The sequence below is a fragment of the Saimiri boliviensis genome, chromosome 1 (assembly GCF_048565385.1).
Source record: "Saimiri boliviensis isolate mSaiBol1 chromosome 1, mSaiBol1.pri, whole genome shotgun sequence".
Classification (NCBI taxonomy): Eukaryota; Metazoa; Chordata; class Mammalia; order Primates; family Cebidae; genus Saimiri; species Saimiri boliviensis.
In genome coordinates, this window is record NC_133449.1 from 198,506,969 (window position 1) to 198,529,135 (window position 22,167).

At 40.8% G+C, this 22,167-nt stretch overlaps 1 protein-coding gene and 1 long non-coding RNA gene across 5 annotated transcripts in view; one reads left to right on the forward strand and one right to left on the reverse strand.

Moving 5' to 3' along the window:
- Positions 1-4,654, forward strand: part of NREP (neuronal regeneration related protein) — a 28,551-nt gene extending 23,897 nt beyond the window's left edge. For 3 of the 4 annotated variants that reach the window (XM_010339897.3, XM_074382772.1, XM_074382764.1), the window contains one exon: positions 2,912-4,654. In XM_010339897.3, coding sequence (XP_010338199.1) covers positions 2,912-3,037 — 126 coding nt within the window. In that variant the 3' untranslated portion in view covers positions 3,038-4,654. The remainder of the gene's footprint in view (positions 1-2,911) is intronic. The other variant, XM_010339885.3, reaches the window with a different exon arrangement.
- Positions 4,655-5,162: 508 nt separating this feature from the next.
- LOC141580642 (uncharacterized) overlaps positions 5,163-22,167 on the reverse strand; it is a 74,390-nt gene continuing 57,385 nt past the window's right edge. Inside the window, exons 3-4 of the long non-coding RNA XR_012512923.1 lie at positions 7,054-7,239; positions 5,163-5,988 (exon numbers count right to left, since the gene is read on the reverse strand). This is a non-coding gene — a long non-coding RNA (uncharacterized LOC141580642). The remainder of the gene's footprint in view (positions 5,989-7,053; positions 7,240-22,167) is intronic.

The following is a 22,167-nucleotide window of genomic DNA, read 5'->3' on the forward strand; positions in this document are numbered from 1 at the left end:
GGGCAGAGTGGATCATGGTATTCTAGTTTTCTGCTATTTTAAGGTCTTCTTTCTCTAAATATGTGAATAGTATTTTAAGCATAGTGTATTTGGTTTTTTTCCAGAAGTTCCCTTCTAGAAAAGCATTATCTTTGCATAACTGTAGGAAAAATAATCTTGACTAACTTGGTCCAAAGCACATTATTAACTGGGAATTAATTTCCTAGTAGTCATCCATCAGAAGGGCTGATCCAGCCCGAGGCACGTCAACTGGCGTGACTTCCAGGACAGCAGCGCTGTGGGAGACACTGGACACATCTGCCCCCCAACCCCTAGCCTCTTGAATTACTCAAGTCTCTCAGTTCTGTAGGCACAATTATGTGCTGGATGAGAGAGGAACTATTTTCTCCATGGATGGACTTTTTTTTGGCTTGAATTCCTATAAGGCCTGACTTCTGGAGAAAGAAGACTTCTTTGTGTCCCATCTTCAAAATGCCTCCTCCACTTATCACAGGAGCCTAAAATTCCTTTAGTGGGGGCAGAAAGCCTATTAAAAAAAATAGTGGGAGGGGGAGTGCATTGAAATCAATCAGGGGAAGAGGATTGAAATCTAGTAAATCCAGGACTCCCCAGGGAGGATGCACAGAACTCTGTCTCCCCAGGAGCACCTGACCCCGACAGCATGTTGAGTTATGTCCCTCGGGGTGCTTTAGTAGCACACTTCCCTGTGGGCCTTACTACCATTGCCTCATTAGGGTCCAGTCTGTATGACTGTCTTCCACACAGCAAGTTAATGAAGGGTGAGATGGGCAGGGACTGTTTTTCTGTTTCAATCTCTAAGCTTAAAATCGAATAGAGTACTCCAGCCATAGCAGGCACTCAGAACGTGAATAATGAATGAAGAAACGTGTATCTCGGACCTTGAAACAGAAAAAATAATAAGAACGGTAAATTCAAATCTGAAATAATCTTCACTTTTTTTTCTAGCAGTGCCTCTTCCCAAATCCTCAGCTCTTCATTTTGTTTTATTGTGTATGTTTCATGGAGGTAGAGGATTATTAGTACTAAGACTGAGATTTAAATAGAGAGATACACTAATGTTCTGTGTATTCACTTTCGAACAGAGTAAGTCTGAACTGGAGCAGTTTTAAGGCAAGGTGTGTAAAGAGTATAACTGTTAAGTTAACATTTACCAACTTTTGGTTTTCTTTCTTTTCTTGCCTGTGACAATCAACAGCCATTGAACTCTTCATTTGTCCAAAACCTAAGTTTGTCCTATCCTGAATCATGGTAACTGGTTGACTGGGAGGTGAGGTGGGGTCAGGCTGGTAGCATTACTTTAAAAACACTGGGATTACAGTAGATGTCATTTTTTTTTTTTTTAAATTTTGGCATTGTGTACCAAAATTCCAACATTGAAATTATTTTCACAACTGCAAGTAACTACCCAATATTATGCTTTTGGAGACTGAATCTAGATCCTTAAGGGTGTATGAGTAGTGAATTATATTTGTATTTAATTTTCTGGTTTGGTCTCATTGGTATTTAATGATACCAAAACAACCTCTAAAATCACAACCTAAGATTGGAGTATTAAAGTACATTATGGTTAGATTTAATATATGTCCAAAAAATGTTGTATGCTCTCAAAGTCTGAGACAAAATCGAAGCATACCAGATGTTTAATACTGAAAATCTATACATTAACTAAGACTTTTTAAAGTTGAATTCTCTGTTGCATTTAGTTCACCCCTGGGTTGCTAAAAATACTCAGTTTCAAGTTGTTTGGAAGTTACTGGCTTCTAAATTCTTAAAAAGAAATTCAGATGTGATAATTTATAGGTCACAAAGTAAGATTATCACTTTAATACAAGCACTTACATCTAGTCAACTTGCCTTATTAAAACTGTTGTTTTAGAACATGAGACTTGAACAAAAAGAAAAAACAAAACCTCATCTTTTAAACCTCAAAGGATAATTTTTTCTAAAACAGTATCAGTAATCAAAACTAAAAGACTATTGTCAAATCTTCACTGTGTTCATACCTGAACAGAGCATACAATCCATCTGTGGTAAACTAAGACTTTCACTGTGCATCACCTGGGCAGGTGGGCTTCACCGTGCCTCTGCTGTCTGGTTGTCATGGAGAGCTCCTCTCCACTGTTGCCGCCGCCGCAGTGTGTCCAGGGAGCGCATGGCAGTAGATCAGCAGTCACACTGAAACGGAGTTATTCTAGTCAAAAACAAAAAACCTTACTCATCAGGATTGTGAGGAAAGACTTAGAATAGCCCCAGTCAGTCTAGATGAGCTGACTCTCACTCTCTTCTGGCTTTGGTTTCCCACTAGCCCCCTCTTTCCTACAACCACTGTCTGGGCACCCTTACATGATTTCCCTCCCAGACACTTACCATCTTTGGTACCCATTTCTGGCATGTGCCAGTGGCATGTAGAATAAGCCATACATAGATAAGATTTATGCAAGTTGAGATATGTTTTTAAATATTTTTGTTACTTATTAGAAAATAGATCATTACTCGTCATCACACCCACTGGACTTTTTTTTTTTTAATTATCAGCTGACACTCCTGTGAGTATCTATCACCCAGTCTAAGATTGGGCCCTCTCTGATACTAGAAACTGTCTCCAGAAACCTGACTCTGGGGAATGCTGCCTCCCACATGGCTGGCACCACCATGACAGAAGCACTTCATTCTACTGAAGCAAAGGTGGCCAGTGTTTAATTATTTTATTTCCTCACAGACCTAATATTTACATTCAGGTGAACTGTGTTTAATATGTAAACTCTGTTTTGCAAAACAGCAAGAGTTCAAGGGTAAAATGTGGTCTGGGCAGGAAAAGCAAAATTTAAAAAAATGGTTTCAGAAGCATGACTAATTTTGTCTTTCGTGTATGGCTCTGCCTGCTTTGCAGGGAAGACTTCCTGTCCCCAAGGAAGTGAACCGGAAGAAGGATGATGAGACAAACGCTGCCTCCCTGCCTCCACTGGGCAGCAATGAACTCCGCTCCCCAAGAATCAGTTACCTCCACTTTTTTTAATCGTAACACCTCCATTTGTATTACATATGGTGTATGGGTATTGATGAGGTCATGGTATCATATATGGGATTTTTTTCTGTGTAAATCATCAAGTATAAGAAGAAACAACTATGGGACTCTGAGCCTTGCTTTAGAGAATTTACAGTGGACAAATAGGTATCATCAAACCAGTTTTTAATCATTCTGACTCAAGTGAAAACGCTCAGAATTTCACACTGTGAATCCACGTTTACAACCCTTACAGGTGGGCCTTCAGGCCTGGTTCGCTACAACAATGTCTTCCACAACTCAAACTCCCACCGCGCTCACACAACCGGTCCACTCCTGCCTTTTCACTCACACAGCTCCCGACTGCTTCTTGCAGAGGCTGAGAGTCCCCCCCTTTTTTTTTTCATTTAGATGTAACAAACCTAGTAGTTTATGTTCATCAATTGTCTGTATATCTCTATATTTTATCCATGTACTCTTTTGATGTATAGAAGTAGTTTGAAACTCATTGTTTCCTTGTGGTAAGTGACCGAGATGCTGCCACAGGACCTGAGACACTGATGAATGGTGCTATTTTGGACTTTCAACATGCTCCTTGGCGAGGTAGCTCTGATGGAGTTATTTTTTATTTCCATGTTCTAAGAAGGTGTTGGTACTCTGTTTCCCTGAATGTTGTTCTCTAGACTGGATTGACTCGTTTTCCTTGTGTCTTCAGTGTGGCTTTCTCCCTCAGTGTTGTAGGTTGAGCAAATGCTACCAGAGTGTGAGAGACAACGTCTCGTTGGCTGGCACTTACAGACATGCAGTCACGGTAGCGGGAGCAATCACAAAACTGTAATTTACTTACCAAATCTCTTCCTTTCCGTAGCCTCGCCTGCCTGACTTAGAGAAAGAAAAGCAATAATTTTACAGGCATTTTGAGGTGTCTCCTTGGGTTCTTTCTGTTTGAAAGGATATTTGGGGAAACAAAGAGCAAAACCTTTTTAAGTAAATTCCCCTGAAAAAAATCCAAAACACTGGCCTCTGAGTAGGAATATGAAAATGACATCCTCTCCAAATACTAAATTGGAAAACAATGTCTTTCCAAAATAATTATACTTTTCTAAAAGGCAGAGCACTCCTTTTTTGGCGATTTTGATAAGCAAGGTGTAGATTTACATTTTTGTCCTTGCTCCCAATGAAATGGATAAACAAAAATAAAATACCATCTACTCATGGAATGTTGTTGTGTTAGCCAGTCTGAAAGCCCACCTTAATTTTTATATAACTGTCTTTTAGCTCTTCTTTTGACAGGGCAGGCCTTGTTCTGAACTGTTCCGCTTCTGACTGTTAAACACCGATGACGCATGCGCTGCACTTCTTCGTTTTCTTCTCGCTCCCCCATGGGCCTGAGTTTCTTGTGCATTCCTCCTCTCCCTCCTTCATTAGAATAGGTATATCAGCTGTGTAAATAGAGCAAGAAAACAGTATTCTGCATCTGTGGCATTTATGTAGAGTTGCAGTTGTGTACTGCTGAAAATGCAGCTTTTGTAACAATGTGATCTTTACTGATGCACTCATGACAAGTACCCAATGTATTTTAGCTATTTTAGTAGTATTTGTTCAATAAATATGCAAGCTGTAAGGTAACTGATTTGGCTCATCATTGAAGAGGCCTAGTTTTGAATGCCTTCTCTGGTTCTTGCTAATTCATGTGTTCCCAGAGTCCCAGAAGTCAGGCCAGCAAACCCAAGGACAAATATCAAAAGAGAGAATCAGCTCTGCCTTTCATGCATTTTCCCTTTTGAGGATTTTATGAGATTAGGGGCTAGGCAGTGGCTCATTAAGATGGTATTTGCAGAGCTGCCTCTGGACACAAAGGAGAATTAGACCAAGATCCTTTTATTTCTACAATTTTTCTCCCTTCCAAGGCATTCCCATACACTTGAAAACTTATTCTCACTCCTTGCCATTAAGACCCACTCTGTGGTATTCTTTATCCCTGCCAAAAGAGATCTGACCTCACTTCTTCATGCAATATTTGCACTTTTACTCAGACAAAAAGCTTAAACTTGTAAGAGGATAAAACTTTGAGACAGAATTTAAAGTCATTAAGGCTTAGTTCATGTGTACCCAGATCTACCTGGAACCTAGAAGATAATAAAGTGATGATTATCAGAGCCTTCTAGAGGTCTCATGTGACCCTGAAACCTGGCAATTCAGGGGGTTTATGTACTCCCTGTGCATGAGAAATGTCTTCTGATCTCTCCTCGTCCATTATGGGAGTGAAACTTTTAACTTGGCTGGTACGCAAGTGGCTTACTCGGCTCGTACACAAGTTGCTTACTTGGCTGGTTGGGTTCAGGTATTGCAGTTTCACCTCAACAGAGACTAAGGAACAAACCTCTGAGATAAAAGCCAGAGAGAGAAAAGAGGAGCTGAAGGTAACATTGCCCCTGCAATGGGAGCTCAGCCTCTGGATAGTGGGCATCAGATGCTCTCTAAGAAATCTTGGGTCTTGATACGTGTGTTATGTCAGGAAGAACTTTTAAATTGAGGGGTTACTGAGCTGAATTTGAAATTAATGCACCTCTGAGATTTTGGTTAAGTTTCCTATTTACCCTAAACGTTTAATCTCGTTAAGAGAAAGGAACCATGGGGCAGAACTAAATTCTGCTTACCAGATCATTAAAATTTGATCAATCTGAAGGAAAATTCTTAAAAATGACATACCACCACCTTTTTGGCTATTAACCTCTGGATATAATAAGTCCTCCTTAAATTTAATTACCTTTCCTTAAAAAAAATTATTAAAAAAAAATCATCTGAAGACTTACCTGGGGCTAGACAATCTGTTCCCAATATAGGTTTGTCCATGGCTGTGTGCAGGATGCCTCAGTTCTTCTACTCATGAGCGTTTCCCCAGTGCTGCTTGAGTGGCCCCGTAACTGCTGGCTTCCTCAAGAGCAAGTAATTAAAGAGAGCTGGGAACAAGCCAAAAGCTATGACTTATTCTCAGAAGTCACCATCATCTATCATATTCTATTCATTAGAAGCAAGTCACTAAGTATAGCCCACACTCAAGGATAAAGGAAATTAGCTTCTACCTCCTGAAAGGAGGAATACCACAGAATTTATGGACATATTTTAAAATTAGCACATGATCTGAAGTTAAAGAGCTCAGGGTAATTATAGGTCAGGGTTTGGAAGAAAGGCTGAAACTAGCATCACAGCTACTTCTTTCTATGGAAATGTTTTTACAGTCCTTGGAAGCGGCATATGAGGAGAGCATCCAGGAACTGGGATTTCACAGCCTCCATTTATTAATCCAAGTTCGGTTAGCCCCAATGCTAATATTTAGAGAATGTTATGAGAAGCTGTAAAAAACAGGGGAGCTGGAATAAATGATGTTTAAAGTTCCATCCAACTCTACAGATTGTGGAGTGCGCTGATGACAATTCCTCAGCCTCCATAAAACTTGTAGTAGTAACTGACTCTGCACTTTAAACTTCAAAGACTTGTGTCAGGATCCAGCAATGTCTTGTGAAGCATTAATAACTACTGAGACAGAGCTAAGAATTGGAGAAATAGCTGGGCTCACCTCAGAAGACCCAAACTTTGATTTAAGACTGCTTTGTTCTCTCACCAGAGGCAAACATAACACCATGTTGCCTTTGGGAGGAGACTGCTAACAACCATTGAGCAGACTTAACCTGGAGACTTGTTTTTCAATATGTTGTATAAAAATGTTTACTTAATTGCCGACATTTACAAATCAGGAGATTTCACGTGAATATCTAGATAGAAAAGTGGAAAATATAGCAACAGTGGGGTTGGAGCTGAACAGCTGCCTCCACCTGTGGATGAGGCATGTCCTCTTTTATCAAACTCTCATCACCTCTTTTCTTACATCCTGTCTGCTTCATTCATTTATATCATCTGCTTGCCTCTGTTGGTATGGCAGTTAGAAACACTAATCATCTGGTTTGGAAAGGATGGTGCTGCCCTTACTTTCACTAACAAAGAGCCAGGAGACCTTTTGCACTCACTGTTTGATAGCAGGAACACTTGCAGGATGAACACCAGACTGGAACTGGAGGTCCCTCAATGGCACTCAGAACTTCTCTGCAGCAATTCCAACTCGACCTCTCTGAGCCCTCTTTAGAATCCTTTGGTTATCCTCCTCCAGGGATTGAGATCCCATGATAAACAATCTTGGATTGGGTCAGGTTAAGCTGTATACAAGTATGATAGATTCATCATTTTCAAACTGAGGTATGCATACCTAAAGGTATGTGATGACTTTTCACAGATTGCGTGCTCAAGAACAGTATTCAGGAAATTAATTTTCAGATCCTCTATATACACTATACTCTTTCCTTAAACTGATCTGCTGAGAATGAGTCTTTGTTCATACTGTTTCTTTTCCCACATAAAAAATGATATAGCTCTAGGTTTGGTGGCTCACGCCTGCAATCTCAGCACTTTGGGATGCCAAGAAGGGCGGTGTTTGGGGGACAGGTGGATCAACTGAGGTCAGGAGTTCAAGACCAGTCTGACCAACATGGTCAACCCCATGTCTACTAAAAATACAAAAATTAGCCAGGTGTGGTGGCACACGTCTTTAATCCCAGCTACTCGGGAGGCTAAAGCAGGAGAATCACCTGACCCTGGGAGGCGAAGGTTACAGTGAGCCAAGATCGCACCACTGTACTCCTCCCTGGGCAACAAGAGCAAAACTCCATCTCGAAGAAAAGGGAAATACAAAAAGATACCGGGCTACCCATCCCAAATCTTAATATGACACATTGCTCTTAATATGACACCAAAAACCTCAGATACAGCCAACTGGGGAAAGGTTTGATGATTAATCATACATCCATAGAGCCTTGGGCTTTCGCCTTTTATACACATGTTAAAGCTGATTATGTTAGATAATGCAGAAATTGGGTGTTTGGACTCACAGATTTTCAGAATTCAGATAAATAATAAAGTGGAGTGATGATAATAATGACAGTATTGATTTAATGCCTTTTTTTCTTTTCCTGACTCGTCAAAGAACTTCTTGCTGTTAAGGGAGAGCCACGAGAAAGTGAAACAAAGAAAATCAGTAGAAGGCACTGAATGCCAAAAATGTCTTCGACATATAATTGTTAACAATTATTGCCCTTTATTGTCAATATCCTTCCCTAGGATGTATCTTGACGGAGAAGAAAAGTAACTTGGAAGAGCTAAAGCAGGATAGATATGTCATGCTCATTATTTTAAATGTAACCAGAATGCCTTTTGGGAATGCCAAATTTTTACAAGATGCAATAACCCAAGGATAAAAAAAACTTTCACATGGCTTCTTTCAGATTTGATGTGCATTCATTGATAAAGTTGTCAGAACCCACTGTATCAAACCATAACATGAAACATTTATTCAATGATATTCAATTCTTGTCTTAGTCTGTTTTCTGTTGCGGTAACAAAACACCAGACTAGATAATTTATTTAAGAAAAGAAGCATTCAGCTCATGGTTCTGGAGATTGGGAAATCCAAGAGCCTGGTGTTGGAATTTGCTCAGCACCTGGTGAGGGCTTTCTTGCTGTCTCAAATTGTGATATAAAGGAGGAGGGGCAAAACGTGGATTTCAACTCAGGTCTCTCCTCCTCTTGTTAGAAAGCCATGGACTATCACGGGGGTCTACCCTATCAACTTTATGAATTTATGGATTAAGTTTTCAACATATGAAATTTGGGGATCACATTCAGACCACAGTTGTTTCTACCATTTTATCTTATAAAATATTTCTTGTTTAATCATTCTCCAAAGCCAGTCAGCAGTATTCAATACCTGCACATAATTTTACTAGAGATATGCCACACCATTTAACATTTTCCTGCCTCATATGAGAAACAGTGTATGACCATCTTGTTTTTATAACTTAAACATGGAACAATTATATTAGATCTTTTATTATTTTAATTGATTGTTTTTAGTGATCAGTTTCACAAGATACACTTTTAGTTCTCATTGATTTTTATAATACTCCTCAAAATAGCTATTTGAATTCAAAAAGGAAAAACTTTTTCTAACAGAAAGTGCATCTGATTTGGCTGACTGGGTTGACAGTAAAGACTGCCCCTGCCAATTAGTTTTTATGACAGATATTTTTCATAAATGAGTTAAATCTGCAACTCCAAATTAGTGGCAGTACATTTAAAATAATAAATGAGATCAATGCATTTTAGCAAAAAAGCAATGTTTTGGCAAATGTATAATAAAACTAAAAATTTGTTTATTTTTCTTGCCATTTCTGGTGATACAGGTTTTAAAAGGTGGGCCTAAGTATAGGTGTTACAGCATAATTAAAAATAATTTGATAAATCTTAGTAAAGCTCTCTTGGTGTACTTCCCAGAAATTAAGAAAGTAAATGTATTCACATTGCTGGAGAAGAAATCTTTTTGCTAGTCAGGTGCTTTCTAATTCATTGTTTAAAAGAAATGAAGGACTTTATCAAATAGTCATGTGACCCAAGATTAAAAATGCTTTTGCTAATAGACCATTAGGCATATAACATAGAATGAATTCAAAGAACAGAATTACATTGTTATAATAAAACACTTTCAATTCCTTCAACTTACATCTATAAAAACAAAAAACAGAAGTAGGATTGATACTGACCTCTTATTTCAGCAATAAGTAATGTTCATCTACAGATAAATGAACTAATTGAAAAAAAGTTTATCATCTCATTAAAGGATGCATTTGAAATATAATTTTACCTTTTGTGTTTACTAATATGTTTATATTGTATTATCAGTAGTGTATTGGTAATAATTCAATTGCATAGATTTTTTAATGTTTAGGGCTTTATGGTCACAGGAAATAAAAGTAAAAAATTGAATTTAGGTATGTTTCAATTGCAGATAAATGTGACATGATAAGCAGTATTTTCAAACAAAATTCTGTTACCTTAAGGTAAAGTTCTTTGGAGGAAGTTGAATAAAAACTTAAGTTTGAGTAGAAAAAGAAAGTCAAATTTCTAAAAGTTACAGAAGTATTTGCTTTTAAAAATGGAATGATGATTATCCATTATCATGGTGTTTAGATTCAACTGTATAAATTATAGGAGAAATTCAACTTTCATTTTAACACGAAAACATTTATAATATGCCCCAAATTACATCCTTTAAGGTGTCTAAATTTATGATGAAAAACATCACTATTCATAAAAATTCCATGACAGTACATACTTTATTACAATGCTTTTAGGGGATACAGAAGCAAAAGAATTTGAAAACCTCTGAGCTAGACAAGAAACCCAGGTGCTATGTTTTGAGGCAATCACTCTCGGTCAGAAATACTTCCCATCTGGTCTCAATGCCTGAAAATTTCTCACGTTAATTCCTCCGTGTCTTGTAAACAGCACCAGTGAATTTTGATGGGAAAGGAAAAGAAAGGTCCAGACTGTCACTGGTCAAGCAGGACAGGCTGGATGGCTTGGAGGCACTGACCACACACAGGGGAGTGATGAAAGAGGGTCCCAGAGAAGATGTCTTCCTGGGCTGAAAGTTCAGAGTCTATAAAAGATCGGCAACTCCTCTTAGAGCCTTTAAGTCATTCCTCCTTGACAAAGTCAAATCTTTTCAGAGCTATTTTTTTATTTCTCTAGATTCTTCATCATACCTTTATCCAGCATATTCAAAAGGGCTGAGTCAATGATTCCTCCCATAGGAGAAGGGGGCCCAAGTTAGTGAGAGAAGTGGGATTACACCTCAGGTCGCAACCCCATAGTACTTGAGATCACAGTACTCCTAAGAAAAGCCTATACAGCAGCAAGCAGCTCATGAATCAGAGCAGAAAACGACGGTCATCTTTTCTTTCATTACATGTCTCCATTAGGTTTACTTCTGCACATAACTCATAGAAGGAATATGAAATTAATCTATTCCCTTGCACAGTAAACTGTGCCATTAATGGATGGCTTAGCTATAACCAAGATATCCACGTGGCTATGTGAAAGCCTCATAGAAAGAGAATTCTAATTGCTTCTCGGCCTTTTGGCTAAGATCAAGTATAGTGGAGAATTCTAAGAATGCATTGATTTGCCGATTTCAAGTTGAGCAGCTTTAATTGTTAGTTGCAAACTTTCTGAGACCAATGCTCCTATTAATTTCCACCAACACATTGGTCCTAGCTGAGCTCAGAGGCTGCACAGAATAAGCTGGCTCTCTCTCCAGTGCAACAACCCTTCACATCACGCTCCCCCATGTCCTTTTAACAATCTCAGTTCCTATAGGCAGTTTTTCTGTGACTGTTTTCTGGGACTTTCACCACCACTACTGCCCTTTCACAGACTGGTTTGCGACTGACCCAGCTTCCTACTAAAAATGACAGCTGCCGGGCGCAGTGGCTCAAGCCTGTAATCCCAGCACTTTGGAAGGCCGAGGCGGGTGGATCACGAGGTCAAGAGATCGAGACCATCCTGGTCAACATGGTGAAACCCCGTCTCTACTAAAAAAAAATACAAAAATTAGCTGGGCATGGTGGTGCACGCCTGTAGTCCCAGCTACTCGGGAGGCTGAAGCGGGAGAACTGCTTGAACCCAGGAGGCAGAGGTTGCAGTGAGCCGAGATCGCGCCATTGCACTCCAGCCTGGGTAACAAGAGCGAAACTCCATCTCAAAAAAAAAAAAAAAAAAAAAAAAAAAAAAAAAAAAAAGACAGCTGAGGCCTGGAAGGAATCAATGACATAGGTGTCCACTGGAGAAACACTGTATAGTGCTGTGGTTGTTAGGGGTTTCTAAGACATAACTAAGTAGAAGGGAGTAATGAGTCCTATTGATGTCTCAGCTGCTGTAGAGCCCCATGTGCTCTGTTGCACCTAACACTTTGGGCAGTCCAATCCTGAGCCAGGTCTCCACTAGGGTCCTATATTAGTTTGTTTTCACACTGCTGTAAAGAACTACCTGAGATTGGATGCTGGGAAGATGGCCGCCTAAGAACAGCTCAGGACTTCAGCTCCCAGTGAAAGTGCAGAGGGTGAGTGGACGCCGCATTTCCAGACGAATTTTTATTGCCCACAGACCAGGAGATACCCAGGCAGACGGGTCGCCAGCACCGCAGTCCCGGCCGGTGCAGCTGTTTTGGCCCCCGCGGGGCTGATTTGGCCTGCGCGGCTGCTTTGAGCACGCCCTGTTGCTGCAGTTCTCCGTACAAAAGCCACTGGGCTGGAAGCCCTCTTAGCTGGTGATCAGAGCCCTGAGACGGCAGAATTGCCCATTCATCTGAAATAGCGAGCCAGGCCAGGAGATTCCTAGGCAAAAAATCCGCCAGGAGATGGCGCCACTGTTTGAGCAGACTCAGTGAGAGATCCCGGTGCCTTTTCAAAAAGCGACTGGAAGGCGGGGTCTTTCAACTTAAAAAATAAAAGACAAGACTCTGAGTCAGGGAGCCAGGTGATCAGGCTCGGTTTGTCCCACGCCCCCACCCCCCACAACAATGAAAACAAAAACAGTAATTGAAAACCCTCTGGGTTGAGCCCTTCACACCAAGCACAGCTGAACCCAGGATGGTCCTGCTAGGTCGGGGAGGGGCGTCCACCATTACTGAGACTCTCCACCACTACAGAGGCAGGCCGCTATAGCCGAGGCAACACACCGTTGCCGAGGCAACCTGCCACAACAGAGAGAATCCGCCATAACAGAGGCGGGGCCACCGTTGCCGAGACAGTTCTAACTACGCCCAAATAAACAGGACTGCAGAGAAGAGCACAGGGCAGCTGGGTGGAGCCCACAGCAGCTCAGCAAAGCCTCTGTGGGCCCACAGTGGCTAGGCATGCTGCTAGCTGGGCGGGGCAGACCTGAAAGAAAAATCAAAAAAGGCAGTAGCGCAATGGAAACTCATAAAGCCCCAACTCCCCGGGACAGAGCACCTGGAAACAAAAAGTGCTTTATGAGTTCAGCTGCAGCAGACCTAAACGTACCTGCCCAGCAGCTCTGAATGAACAATGGAGCTCACAGCTCAGGACTTAAGCCCCAATAAATGATAGACTGTCTCCTCAAGTAGCTCCCTGACCCCCAAAGATCTAAAGACTCACTTCATAAAGGAGAGAACGGACTGACAGTTGGCGAGCATCCTTCTGGGACAAAGATAGTGGAAGAGGAAACCGGTAGCGACCCTTACTGTTCTGCAGCTGCTGCAGGTGATCCCCAGGCAAGCAGGGCCCGGAGAGGACCTCAGGAGTCCTACAGCAGAGGGGCCAGACTGTTAGAAGGAAAGCTTAAAAAAAAAAAAAAAGAAGTAACTTCAGCATCCACGAACTAGAAGCTCACTCAGAGACCCAATCTGAAAGACAGTAACTACAAAGACAACAGGTGGATAAACCCACAAAAATGGGAAGAAACCAGCACAAAAAGGATGAAAACTCCCGAAACCAGAACACCTCTCCTTCTAAAAGGGATCACAACTCCTCACCAGCAAGGGAACCAGACCGGATGGAGAAGGAGGGTGACGAAATGACAGAATCAGACATTAGAAGGTGGGTAGTAAGAAACTACAGTGAGCTAAAAGAACATGTTCTAACCCAACGCAAAGAAACTAGAAACCTTGAAAAAAGATTGGACAAAATGCTAACGAGAATGGACAGCATAGAGAGGAATATAAGTGAATTGATGGAGCTGAAAAACACAACACGAGAACTTCGTGAAGCATGCACAAGCTTCAACAGCTGAATTGACCAAGCAGAAGAAAGGATATCAGAGGTCGAAGATCAACTCAATGAAATAAAAAGAGAAGGCAAGAACAGAGAAAAAAGCACAAAAAGGAATGAACAAAATCTTCAAGAAATGTGGGACTATGTGAAAAGACCTAATCTACGTTTGATAGGAGTACCTGAATGTGATGAAGAGAATGAATCCAAGCTGGAAAATACTCTTCAGGATATTATCCAGGAAAACTTCCCCAACCTAGCAACACAGGCCAACATTCAAATCCAGGAAATACAGAGAACACCACAAAGATATTCCTCAAGAAGAGCAACCCCAAGGCACATAATTGTCAGATTCACCAGGGTTGAAATGAAAGAGAAAATGCTAAGGGCGGCCAGAGAGAAAGGTCTGGTTACCCACAAAGGGAAGCCCATTAGACTCACAGCAGATCACTCAGCAGAAACCCTACAAGCCAGAAGAGATTGGGGGCCAATATTCAACATCCTTAAAGAAAAGAACCAAAGATTAAAAAAAAGAATCTCCTATCCAGCCAAACTAAGCTTCATAAGTGAAGGAAAAATAAAATCCTTTGCGAACAAGCAAGTACTCAGAGATTTCATCACCACCAAACCTGCTCTACAAGAACTCCTCAAAGAGGCTCTACACATATAAAGGAACAACCAGTACCAGCCACTCCAAAAACACACCAAATGGTAAAAGAGCATCAACACAATCAAGAATCTGCATCAACTAACCAACAAAACAGCCAGGTAGCATCAAAATGACAGTATCAAACTCACACAGAACAATACTATCCCTAAATGTCAATGGACTAAATGCCCCAATCAAAAGACACAGACTGGCCAATTGGATAAAAAGCCAAAACCCATCCGTGTGCTGTATCCAGGAAACCCATCTTACATGCAAGGATACACAAAGGCTCAAAATAAAGGGATGGAGGAAGATCTACCAAGCAAATGGAGAGCAGAAAAAAGCAGGAGTTGCAATTCTCATCTCTGATAAAATAGACTTTAAAGCAACAAAGATCAAAAGAGACAAAGAAGGACATTACATAATGGTAAAAGGATCACTGCAACAAGAAGAGCTAACGATCCTAAATATATACGCACCCAATACAGGAGCACCCAGATACATAAGGCAAGTTCTTAATGACTTACAAAGAGACTTAGACTCCCACACAATAATAGTGGGAGACTTTAACACCCCATTGTCAATATTAGACAGATCAACCAGACAGAAAATCAACAAGGATATCCAGGACTTGAACTCAGACCTGGAACAAGCAAACCTAATAGACATTTACAGAACTCGCCACCCCAAATCCACAGAATATACATTCTTTTCAGCACCACATCACACCTACTCTAAAATTGACCACATAATTGGCAATAAATCACTCCTCAGCAAATGCAAAAGAACAGAAATCATAACAAACAGTCTCTCAGACCACAGTGCAATCGAGTTAGAACTCAGAATGCAGAAACTAACTCAGAACCACACAGCTTCATGGAAACTGTACAACTTGCTCTTGAATGATGACTGGATAAACAATGAAATGAAGGCAGAAATAAAGATGTTCTTCGAAACCAATGAGAACGAAGACACAACATACCAGAATCTCTAGGACACATTTAAAGCAGTCTCTAAAGGAAAATATATAGCAATGAGTGCCCACATGAGAAGAAAGGAGAGATCTAAAATTGACACCCTATCATCAAAATTGAAAGAGCTAGAGGAGCAAGATCAAAAAAACTCAAAACCTAGCAGAAGACAGGAAATAACTAAGATCAGAGCAGAACTGAAGGAAATAGAGACACAAAAACTCTTCAAAAAATCAGTAAATCCAGGAGCTGATTTTTCGAAAAGATCAACAAAATAGACAGACCACTAGCCAGATTAATAAAAAAGAAAAGAGAGAATAACCAAATTGATGCAATAAAAAACGAAAAGGGGATATCACCACAGATTCCACAGAAATCCAAACCATCATCAGAGATTATAACAAACAACTCTATGCACATAAACTAGTAAACCTGGAAGAAATGGATAAATTCCTGGACACCTGAATCCTCCCAAGCCTAAACCTGGAAGAAGCCAAACCCCTGAATAGACCAATAACAAGGTCTGAAGTCGAGGCAGCAATACAGAGCCTACCACACAAAAAAAGCCCAGGTCCAGATGGGTTCACCAATATCCATGATGAACATAGATGCAAAAATCTTCAATAAAATACTGGCAAACCGATTGCAACAGCATATCAAAAAGCTCATCCACTATGATCAAGTAGGATTCATCCTGGGGATGCAAGGCTGGTTCAACATATGCAAGTCCATAAACATAATTCACCACATAAACAGAACCAAAGACAAAAACATGATTATCTCAATTGATGCAGAGAAGGCCTTTGACAAAATTCAACAGCCCTTTATGCTAAAAACCCTCAAAAAACTAGGTATTGACGGAACGTATCTCAAAACAATAAAAGCTATTTACGACAAACCAACAGCCAATATCCTACTGAATGGGCAAAAACTGGAAGCATTCCCTTTGAAATCTGGCATTAGACAAGGATGCCCTCTCTCACCACTCCTATTCAATATAGTACTGGAAGTTCTAGCCAGAGCAATCAGGCAAGAAAAAGGAATAAAGGGTATTCAAATTGGAAAGGAGGAAATCAAATTGTCTCTATTTGCAGATGACATGATTGTATATCTAGAAGACCCCATCATGTCAGCCCCAAATCTCCTGAAACTTCAGCAAAGTCTCAGGATACAAAATCAACGTGCAAAAATCACAAGCATTCCTATACACCAGTAACAGACTTAAAGAGAGCCAAATCAAGAACCAACTGCCATTCACAATTGCTACAAAGAGAATAAAATACCTAGGAATACAACTAACAAGGAAGTTAAAGGACCTCTTCAAGGAGAACTACAAGCCACTGCTCAACGAAATAAGAGAGGACACAAACAGATGGAGAAACATTCCATGTTCATGGTTAGGAAGAATCAACATCGTGAAAATGGCCATACTGCCCAAAGTAATTTACAGATTCAACGCTATTCCCATCAAGCTACCAATGACCTTCTTCACAGATCTGGAAAAAACCACCTTAAACTTCATATGGAACCAAAAGAGAGCCTGCATAGCCAAGTCAATTCTAAGCAAAAAGAACAAAGTAGGAGGCATCACACTACCGGACTTCAAACTATACTACAAGGCTACAGTAATCAAAACAGCATGGTACTGGTACCAAAACAGAGATATAGACCAATGGAACAGAACAGAGGCCTCAGAGGAAATACAACATACCCACAACCATCTGATCTTTGACAAACCTGACAAAAACAAGCAATGGGGAAAGGACTCCCTGTTTAATAAATGGTGTTGGGAAAACTGGCTAGCCATGTGCAGAAAGCAGAAACAGGACCCCTTCCTGACACCTTACACCAAAATTAACTCCAGATGGATTAAAGACTTAAACATCAGACCTAACACCATAAAAACCTTAGAAGAAAATCTAGGCAAAACCATTCAGGACATAGGCGTAGGCAAGGACTTCATGACCAAAACGCCAAAAGCAATGGCAACAAAAGCCAAAATAGACAAATGGGACCTAATCAAACTCCACAGCTTCTGCACAGCAAAAGAAACAGTCAGTAGAGTGAATCGGCAACCAACAGAATGCGAAAAAAATTTTTGCAGTCTACCCATCTGACAGGGGGCTGATATCCAGAATTTACAAAGAACTAAAACAGATCTACAAGAAAAAAACAAACAAGCCCATTCAAAAATGGGTGAAGGATATGAACAGATACTTTACAAAAGAAGACATACAGGAGGCCAACAAATATATGAAAAAATGCTCATCATCATTGGTCATCAGAGAAATGCAAATCAAAACCACATTGAGATACCATCTCACACCAGTTAGAATGGTGATCATGAAAAAATCTGGAAACAACAGATGCTGGAGAGGATGTGGAAAAATAGGAACACTCTTACACTGTTGTGGGAATGTAAATTAATTCAACCATTGTGGAAGACAGTGTGGCGATTCCTCAAGGACCTAAAAATAGAAATCCCATTTGACCCAGCAATCCCATTACTGGGTATATATCCAAAGGATTATAAATCATTCTACTATAAGGACACATGCACACGAATGTTCACTGCAGCACTGTTCACAATAGCAAAGACCTGGAACCAACCCAAATGCCCAACGATGATAAACTGGACAGGGAAAATGTGGTACATATACACCATGGAATATTACGCAGCCATCAAAAACGATGAGTTCACGTCCTTTGTAGGGACATGGATGAACCTGGAAACCATCATTCTCAGCAAACTGACACAAGAGCAGAAAATCAAACACCGCATGTTCTTACTCATAGGTGGGTGTTGATCAATGAGAACACATGGACACAGGGAGGGGAGCACTACACACTGGGGTCCATTGGGGGAAATGGGGGAGGGACGGGGGGGTGGGCAGGTGGGAAGAGATAGCATTGGGAGAAATGACAGATACAGGCGAGGGGACGGAAGGCAGAAAACCACACTGCCATGTGTGTACCTATGCAGCAATCTTGCATGTTCTTCACATGTACCCCAAAACCTAAAATGCAATTAAAAAAAAAAGAACTACCTGAGATTAGGGAATTTATGAAGAAAAGAGGTTTAATTGAGTCTGTTCTGCAGGCTTAATAGCAAACATGACTGAGAAGCCTCAGGAAATTTACAATTATGGCAGAAGGCGAAGGGGAAGCGAGGAGCTTCTTCACATGGTGACGAGAGAGAAAGAGAGTGAAGTGGGGTGGGAAGTGCCGCACACTTTTAAACCATCAGATCTTGTGAGAACTCTATCAAGAGACAACACTAGGGGTATGGGGATGGTGATAAGCCATTAAAAACTACCCTCATGATCCAATCATCTCCCACCAGGACCCACTTTTAACACATGGGGATTACAATTCCACATGAGATTTGGGCAGGGACAAAGAGCTGAACCCTATCAGCTAGCTCCTAACTGTAGTGCTGGTCTCATGGCACCCTGACACAAGGGGAGACAGTCACTTCTTTTCTTGGGAGCCACAGACCATCTCCTCTTTTCTTTTTTCTCTGGGCTCTGTGACAATGCTACTGAATACCTGGGAGAAGTGAGGAACTCCATGCAGGCAAGGAACCTGTCTCAGTGGCTCATTTCTTAAAATCCTCGGGCCAGTCTTTGAAAAGCAAATGTTCCCCACAGAGCTGAGGGGTGCTGCTTTCTAGGACAGAAAGGTAACTGGAACATTCTCATTTGTCATTAATAGCTAGGATTTGCTTTGGTGGATGTGATAATAAAGAGGTACTTGATGTGAGTTCTTGAAGAGGACAATTAGCTCAGAGGGACATTTAAAGAAAGTGTGACAGCAGCACCCAGGAAGTGTGTGAAAAATAGCTGCTTTCTTTTTTTGCACGTGTAAGACACTTGAGGGGTTGTCATATATATCATTTCACACACGGGCCTTCCACAACACTGTGAGGTCACCATGGTTATCTCAGTTGAAGGATAATTAATTGCTCAGAGAGAAATTTCTTACCTAGGATGATACAGCTAATCTTTACCTTTTCCATGATACCACTTAGGAAATACAACCTTGACATTCCAACTTTTTTTTTTTCCATGAACTTTCTTATGGTATTAGAAGAAACATTAGAAACTAAGAAAAGCAGTCTCCAGAGAAGCAGAACCAATAAGATTTATTATAAAGCACTGGTTCACACAATTATGGAAGCTGAGAAGTCCCATGATCTGCTATCCTCAAGCTCGAGACCCAGAAAAGCTAGTGGTATGGTTTGAAAGCCTGAGAACCAATAGTGTAGACTGCAGTCCAGGTCTGAAGGCCTGAGACCTATGAGTACCAAGGACAGAAGACTGATGTCCTAGCTCACACAGTCAGGTAGAAGGAAGGTGATTCCAAATTCCTCTGCTTTTTTTATTTTATTCAGCCATCGATGGATAGAATAATGCCACTCACATGGGGGAGGGCCATCTGCTTTACTCAGTTTACAATTCAAATGCTAATCTCTTCCAGAAACACCCTCACAGATACACCTGAAAAGAATGTTTAATCAATCAAGACATCTGGGTCCAGTCAAGTTTACACATAAAATTAACCACCATACTTCCCTCACGTGTAAACTTACTCTCAAAAAGTATCTGTAGTTCTTTCAACAGAAGAACTGAAAACACTTGTCTTGGCTTTTATAAATATACTTGTATAACAGAAACCCTTAAACCAAAGAATAGGGTGCTAATGGTGAGATTTCAGGCACCAAAGATGGGAACTGAGAAACATGGGGCAGGATTTTTAGCCCTACATGGCAGAGAAACTGTGGTCTCCTCTGAGTCTGACTTTCAGTAGACTGGTGTCAGCCAATTTTTCCTGGGCAGGAGCCCTCATGGCAGAAAAGCTTCTTCCCCTAGCCTCTAGACTTCTACGGTGTATTTATGAAGTGGATATGTGCACCATCTGGTTGGGACATCTGTCACTGTGCTGATCTCCAGGGCTGATTCAACTAATCTGGCTGGTTAGGTAGCTGTCCCCATTCTCCCTCACTACTCCACACAGCTTTCTCCCAAAGTGGTGTGGCAATCTGACCTAATAGTAGACAAAAACAAATTGACCTTTTACTTTTTGAAGGAAGGAATTGAAGTGACAGCTTTTTCTTCGTCCATGTCCCACACTATGCCTTTGTAAGGCATAAAAAGAGCCAGCCTTTGTCCCAAAACTCTAGGCATGACAGAAGCAGCTGTTCAAAGCTCACACCTGACGTCATCTCTTATATGGTGTTACCTGGGCTCCATCCTCTCTAGTTAGCCTGCATTTTCCTTGTTCTTATGGTGAAGTGGGGAGAGGGACTTTGTCCTGCTGGTTGACAGAAGACCTTTTTCTGATACAGGCAACAATGCTACAACTCCCACTTCAGTCATCTTCATAATCTCAGGCCAATGAGCATTTCTGTCCTTTCTCTATTAGTGACACGTCAAGAACAAAAAGCATTATATATGGTGGAGAATTACCAGTCTTTCCTCAATCCATGATAATTTATGTTAAGGAAGTTAATGATGATAACTCTGAACCTGCCAATGATGTTTATGCAGAAGGTATCTGAGTAGATAAGGCATACGTCACTACCAGAGCAGAAAAATGGACAGTAGTGTGGGAGGGATTTTCCCCTTTCTGCAGGCCCACATGATTTATCTAGAAGTCAGAAACAGCATTGACCCTGCTCTTAACCAGCTGTTCTTTTATCTTGACCAGGTTTTTTCTCATTTGTTGAATAGGAAGAATAATACCTGCCTACTAGAAAGGCATGCTATGAGAATGAAAGGCATGTTCCCAGAGGAGTGGGTGTATGGGTTGTACATTTTTCGTGACCACTAAATGAGAGGTGAAGGAATGAAGGAAGGGTATGGGAAGGGGTGGCAGGCCTGTGACAATCATCCAGGTAGACAGCCTAGGAGATAGAGTATGGGAAAGGTCAAGATGGTGGAACTTGCAGAGGCAGGAACAGGAAGGAAGACAAAAAAAAAAAAAAAAAAAAAAAAAAAAAAAAAAAAAAAAAAAAAAAAAACTTTAAGCAGGTGACATTGTGTGTTAACTGTGGCAAGCCATTTGGGAGATGAGAAGAGGAGAAAATAAAGACAAAAATCTGCAGCCTGCATCCAATTTTGTTCTTGAAAGTACATGGAGAAACAGAGATAGAAGGCCAAGAGCAGAGGCAGCTTCCATGGGCTGGGGGTGTATGGAGTGAGGAAGTAAGTGGTAGGAAGACCTTCCATATTCCAGAGTAGGTGCACACCAGTATGATGGCTCACAGAGGTGTGATGTGGAAAGCTATTGCTCAATTTGATGAGCCCTGGGGGCTATGTTTTGCCATCTTATTCTTATAAACAGAAAATTTGAGGAAGATCTCACACAAGTAGAAGTGCCAAGTTTACTCTGAGCATTTATGGAACCAGAATTTTTGGGGAAACTCCTTATTTAAATCAAAGGAACCATAAAACCTATTGAAACCAAAGCTTCAGGAGTTGGATGATCAATACAGAAAACTTTAATCATCACAGATAAACCATCTTCTTTGGAGATAGTAGTCTTTGGTCAAAAAAAAAAAATTCATCTAATTCCAGTAATAAGGAGTCTATTCCAAGTGCTTGAGAACAAAGCACAATAACAGGGCAGCTGGGATGGCTGGCATTTTCAAGAACTTGGCATAAAAGGAGGACTGGAGCTGAGCAGGGTACGTGTACCCAGAATACAAAGAAACTACCTGGGATGATAAAAGCAGCAGAAGCACTAAAAGGACTTATGGGGGAAGGAGATAGATAAGGAGTAAAGGTGCTGTGTGCAGAAAAATAAACATCAATAAAGCCAGACTTTTCACAAAAAGATCAA